The sequence below is a fragment of the Haematobia irritans genome, chromosome 2 (genome assembly GCF_050003625.1).
Source record: "Haematobia irritans isolate KBUSLIRL chromosome 2, ASM5000362v1, whole genome shotgun sequence".
In the NCBI taxonomy this organism is placed as follows: Eukaryota; Metazoa; Arthropoda; class Insecta; order Diptera; family Muscidae; genus Haematobia; species Haematobia irritans.
Window position 1 is genome coordinate 221,629,067 of NC_134398.1, and position 5,889 is coordinate 221,634,955.

The 5,889-nt window shown below is 27.3% G+C and overlaps 1 protein-coding gene across 1 annotated transcript; it reads left to right on the forward strand.

The window, feature by feature from the left end:
* Positions 1-2,557: 2,557 nt before the first annotated feature.
* LOC142225295 (uncharacterized) lies at positions 2,558-4,581 on the forward strand. The gene is made up of 2 exons (XM_075295072.1): positions 2,558-2,695; positions 4,287-4,581. The coding sequence occupies exons 1-2, from the start codon at positions 2,667-2,669 to the stop codon at positions 4,579-4,581; spliced, it is 324 nt and encodes a 107-aa protein (XP_075151187.1). The 5' UTR covers positions 2,558-2,666.
* The last annotated feature ends 1,308 nt before the right edge of the window (positions 4,582-5,889 follow it).

Sequence of the window (5,889 nt, forward strand, 5' to 3'; positions counted from 1 at the left end):
TTGAAACTGGAACTGATTGATTTCATACCACCACCAAAAACTAAAAAGTTTCATCTATAATTTCTCCACTTTTTGCTCTCAATTGAATTGAAATTAACTATTTCATTATTTGTTTAATTTGCTTAATTACACTTACAATAAAGAACCGGAAACTGTAAAAGCCGGCACTGAAGAAACCGCATTCGAATTCGTGTTGAAATATGGTTATTTGTTGGTTAAAGCATAAATTAAGCCATAAACTCTCTTCTTCTCATACACAATTCACTCTCGCCCACACTCTTTTTTTTCACTTTGTAACTCTCTCACTCACACCCCTCTTACTGGGACTTTTTGTGTGATTTTGTATAGCATAAAACCAGCACCTCACTCACTTGGCATTTTGGTTTTGCTGGTTAAATTGGAGTAGCATATCATGGAGAATACATAGATTTCAAAGGCGAGTGAGAGTTGTAGTTATAAAGAGAATATCACCGGCGGACTCTTACAATTGCGATGCCAAAAAATTCCTGTATATAATTTTTTTAGGATTTTTTTTTTTTTGATATAGGAGTGTGCGTGTGTTTTCTTTATTTTTTTTCCTTTCTTAACAGGGAAGCGATAGTACTTTTGTTAAATTAATTTTTTTCTAGTTGGCATTTTATTCTTTGTCGGATTAAAAATTGAATTAAAATTATACGGGAAGGAAGAAAAAACATAACACAAGAATAATAATAATAACCACGACCACAGGAGAATTGATTTTTTCTGCCACGAAATAAAATTTTTATCCCGTTATCACCATCACTGCCACAAGAAAACTGAATGAAAAAGGAAACTCGATAAACATTAATTTCCTGCTGATTGACGCTGCTAGCATACCAACCAACCGAACATGCAGAGCTTACGAGTACAACATCGAACTTCGATGCTCGAACATGTTTGTTTAGAACCTGTCTGCACATGGTGGTTTTGCTTTTTTTTTTCTTCTTTTCTTCTTCGTGGCCACGTTCCATTTGCCATTAACCCATTTAATAGGGCATGTCAACTGGCTAGAATTTCAGTGTAGTCTCCCTTTCATGCAACCTTCTCCAACACCACCAACTTTCATTCATTGTTTCAGGGATATAAAAATCTGCTGAAGGTGGAAGGGATTAGGGAAGTTCTATGTTGAGGTAGTCAATCGACTACATTTGAAGTTGCCAGACATATTTGAAAGGATATACGAACAAAAATATATTTCGTTCTTGAAATCGGAATCAAACATTTGCTAAATTTAAACAGCATTAATTAAGGAAAGAAGATTTGATTTTTATCACTTCCAAAAATGAGATTACACCGAAAAAAAAGTGAACTATTCTTTGCGAAAAATCAACTAACCCATAGTAAGAATGACCATGATTTGGCGCCAAAGATTTTTTTCATCTAGATAAGTTCATGATTTTCTTATAAATTAGTTCATGTATATGCAATACGTATTTTAGTTCATTATTACTACGCTATGGGAAGAATGTTCTCACACTCATTCAAACTATTCCTACTATCCGGAAAAATGAACAATACAAGTCAATTTTCTATAACCCCCAGAACTTTATTTCAAAAAATTATTATATTACAAAAAAAAAACTATGGTTTAAGACGCACAATAAAGGAAATATTTTTATTCGCACATCGGATGCAGTTACTTGTCGATAGTTAGAAATTGCTTCTTCAAAAGGGTAATATTCTATGTTAGTAGAACTAAACTAATTAATTTCAATTTCCATGTTTTTTTATCCATATGAAAGATATATGTATGGCGTAACCTGCTATATTCATTCATTGAATTGCTGTCCAATTTCATCGATTTGGCTATTTTGTTGGGTAGATTTGCTTTATAAGATTCTGAAATTGCAAAGTTATACAAAATATAAAAAAAAAAATTCAAATTCTATCGTACATATTGATTTTTAAATTACGGTTTTCAAGAGTAGTTTCCTAGAGCCAATGAGGATATTAGCTTAGTTAGCATTAAACAGTCTTTCTACCTGCAAATGAAAATAATTATTTTTAATAAGTTGAAATTTTGGTTCTATTACAAACGGACGACATACCGTTTATAGGAAAACTTACCACATTGAAAAAAGTGGAATCATATCTATGAGCTAATGGGACATTTTTGAAATTCTTCTCAGAATATATTTAAAATAAAAATATTATAAAATTAGTCATAATTTTCACTAGCCAGTATAATATTTAGTATTAAGGCCATTTTTCACTATTACTTTTCTCTAATAATCCACATAAAATAATATAAACTTTATAAAAACTTGCTTTGGGTTATTTCCCAAGTTAAAGTTACTGTCCCTTAATCGGTGATTTGTTTTTTAGTTCCATTTTTTGTATCTCTTATAATAGAGTGCTGCCCGTTTCTATAAATTTATAACAACAATCATTTAGAATTAGTATCCTAATATCCAACAATGTGGCAACACTAAACATTAAAAGTAGCAGAATAACCTCATTTACTGTATTATCAATTGAACAAAGATTCACGTCACAAGGATTTGTAACACAACGAGTTAACATCTCAATAACTGTAGTTGATATTGGAGAGGGAGACGTAACAAAGAGAAAAAGATTTTCTGCTTCGAGATTCGTGTAGGAGCTTAAGTAGTGGGGTTTTATATATGTTCGTGTAAGAGCTTATAATGTGGGCTCTTATTGTATATGTTTGTGGGTATGTTTATTTTCTCTTTGCAACAACTAATTTCTTTATGAGGGAGGAGATTAGATATTCTTAGACTGAAGTAGAAACACAATACCATATCTCATCCATTTAAGGAGAGCGATATATATATATATATATATATATATATATATATATATATATATATATATATATATATATATATATATATATATATATATATATATATATATATATATATATATATATATATATATATATATATATATATATATATATATATATATATATATATATATATATAGAAATATTAAAAATATATACATATATTCGGTTTTCACAACCAAATATTACTAACGCTTAACTAATTATGTTATTTTGTTTTTTTTTAAATATAAATTCTTTTATGAGATTTTTGTCAAATATGAGAATTTTGTCAAAATTTTATTTCTATAGAATATTTTTTTCAAAATTTTATTTCTATAGAAAAATTTTGAAAATTTTATTTCAATAGAAAATTTTATTTGAAAAAAAAGTTTTATTAGAAAAATTTGTCTACATTTTATTTCTATAGATAATTTTGTACAATTTTTTTTTCTATAGAAAATTTTGCCAATCTTTTATAGAAACTTTTGTTTCTTTGTTATTTCTATAGAAAAAAATGGCAAAATTTTATTTCTGAAGAAAATTTCTATAAAAAATATTTTATTTCTATAGAAAATTTTGTCAAAATTGTATTTCTATAGAGAATTTTGACAAAATTATTATTCTTATAGAATAATAATTTGACAACATTTTTTTCTAAAGAATATTTCGACAAAATTTTTGTTTCTATAGAAAATTTTTTAAAAATATTCTTTCTACAGAAAAATTTATCTAAATTTTGCTTATAGAGAAAAATTTTTTCAAAATTCAAGTCACGGTTAGTAGTCCATTGTAATTTACATAAATTGGCCGCTATGTGGCTTCAAATTACATAATGAAAATAAAATAAATAAATAAAATAAATTTTATATTTATAGAAACTTTTGTCTAAAGTTTGTTTCTATAGGTTTTATATTTACAGAAAATTTTTTTCAATATTTTATTTCTATAGAAACTTTTTGTCAACATTTATTTCTTTAGAAAATTTTGTATAAATTTTGTTTTTTTTCTATAGAAAAATGTTATTTGTATATAAAAGTTTTTCAAAATTGTATTTCTCTAGAAAATAAAAAAAATCTATTTCTGTAGAACTATTTGCCAAAGTTTTATTTTTAAAGAAAATTTCGAAAATTTTTTTTTCTTTAAAAAATTTTGTCAAAATGTTCTTTCTATAGAAAAATTTGTCAAAATTTTATTTCTATATAAAAATTTATCTAAATTTTGCTTCTGGAGAAAAATTGTATTTCCATAGAAAATTTTTCAAAATTTTATATTTATAGAAACTTTTGTCTAAAATTTGTTTCTATAGGTTTTATATTTACAGAAATTTTTTTTAAATATTTTATTTCTATAGAAACTTTTTGTCAACATTTTATTTCTTTAGAAAATTTTGTCTAAAGTTTGTTTTTTTCTATATATATATTTTCCGAAAATTTTATTTCTATACTTCTATATATAAATTTTATTTTTCCATAAGGTCATATTCGACAACCTTCTCAGATCGTACGCCCACTCCGATTCCAGTTTTGATATGCTCTAATGTAGAAACGAGTCACTCGCCGGTAGTATCCAAATATCGGACAAAGAAACCTTGTATACAATTGACCGGACCTATGAATGAACTATCCAGCGCCAGTGTATGCATACAGAAATGCCAGAACGTTGTTATCACAACTGTAACAACATTCCAGGAGAGTCAAGGTCGATATTCATTATCCAACAAAAGAAAATATCAAAACAATATTCAAGAGGATACACTCAAAAAAAAGTGAACTCTCTATTTCACTAAAGCCAATTTAACTTTATTTTAGTTCATGGAATTATTATGTTTGGAGAAAGTTTCCTTTATTCTAATAATTTTTTGTGTACGTTAGTAAAATTAACTAAATCCGAGGAAAAAAATATACTCAAATGAAGCATAAAGATTGACTAAATTCGTGTCTTCCACAAAATAGTTCAGAATTTCTTTAAATTTGTAAATTTTACCAAAAATACGTCCATCATGAACTTCGTATGTCACTAAAGACATTCTTGCAATTTTGAACTCCAAGTTTTTCCTTCCAACTACAAAATTTTCTTTAACAAGTGAAAAAACTTAGTTATGGCTAATAAATTTTCTTGAATTTGTCGAAAAATATTTACTTATTTTTATGACATCGTTTGTAATACTGTTTAGTTAAAATTTTCTACAAATATTCAACATTTTCTAAAATTAACCGAAAGTTTTCTTCCTGGAGGGTTCACTGTTTTTTCAGTGTAAGGTGAAAGACAGAAGAAGTGAGTAACTGCCAGACTAATTTTGTTCTCGGAACATGGCTCTGGAGAAAAGTTGCGTCGTACAAGGATAGGTTAGAAAATTCTATGAAATTAATATTTCCAAAAAAATATTCTATGATGAAATTGATATATTAATATGTAAATAAGGCAACATTTGTATACAAATAAATTTTTTCTACGAACATCAAATTTTTGCACCTAATATTTTATTAAAATAAATATTTGCTAATTTTTATTATAGTTATTAAAAATCTATTAAAAACCGTTGACAAGATTTTCTATTTAATAATGTTTTCCTCGTTTTCTTATCATTTCTTAAGTATGTATGAACCAAAATGCATTTCCTTTGGAAATGGTGTGGTCATTCATAAAGAAAAATTAAGATGGACATGGGAACATACATGGCCATATTTATATATATATATTTCTACAAGTATTATGGGATATTTTCATGTCATTATAATTAATAATATTTAATGCCATTTTCACAACGAAAATGCGGCAATCGAAAGTATATTGTTATTTCTACGCGCTCTGTTGACGTCTTCAGATCGTTCATTCCTCCAATACTCATGGACCATGGACAGTGGCGAGAGCGAAGGCAAGACGGGCGTTCAAATCGGAAATGTAAATAAATTGTATAAGAATTTTCATTCGGGCAATGATTTTCTTGCTCCCCCGCAAATAATCTTTTGATGTCTCATGCCTAATTACCCGCGTATCTGTTTGTCTGTCTGTTCGTCTACCATGATGTCTGATTGTTTATTGTGTATGCGAAAAGGAAAAATAATACTGCAGCAATG

Bases quoted from the DNA above. Each gene is read 5' to 3' on its own strand.
- LOC142225295 (XM_075295072.1), top strand. From the start codon at position 2,667: ATGTGGGCTCTTATTGTATATGTTTGTGG. The intron at 2,696-4,286 runs GTATGTTTATTT...TTTTTCCATAAG, and splicing joins CTTATTGTATATGTTTGTGG to GTCATATTCGACAACCTTCT.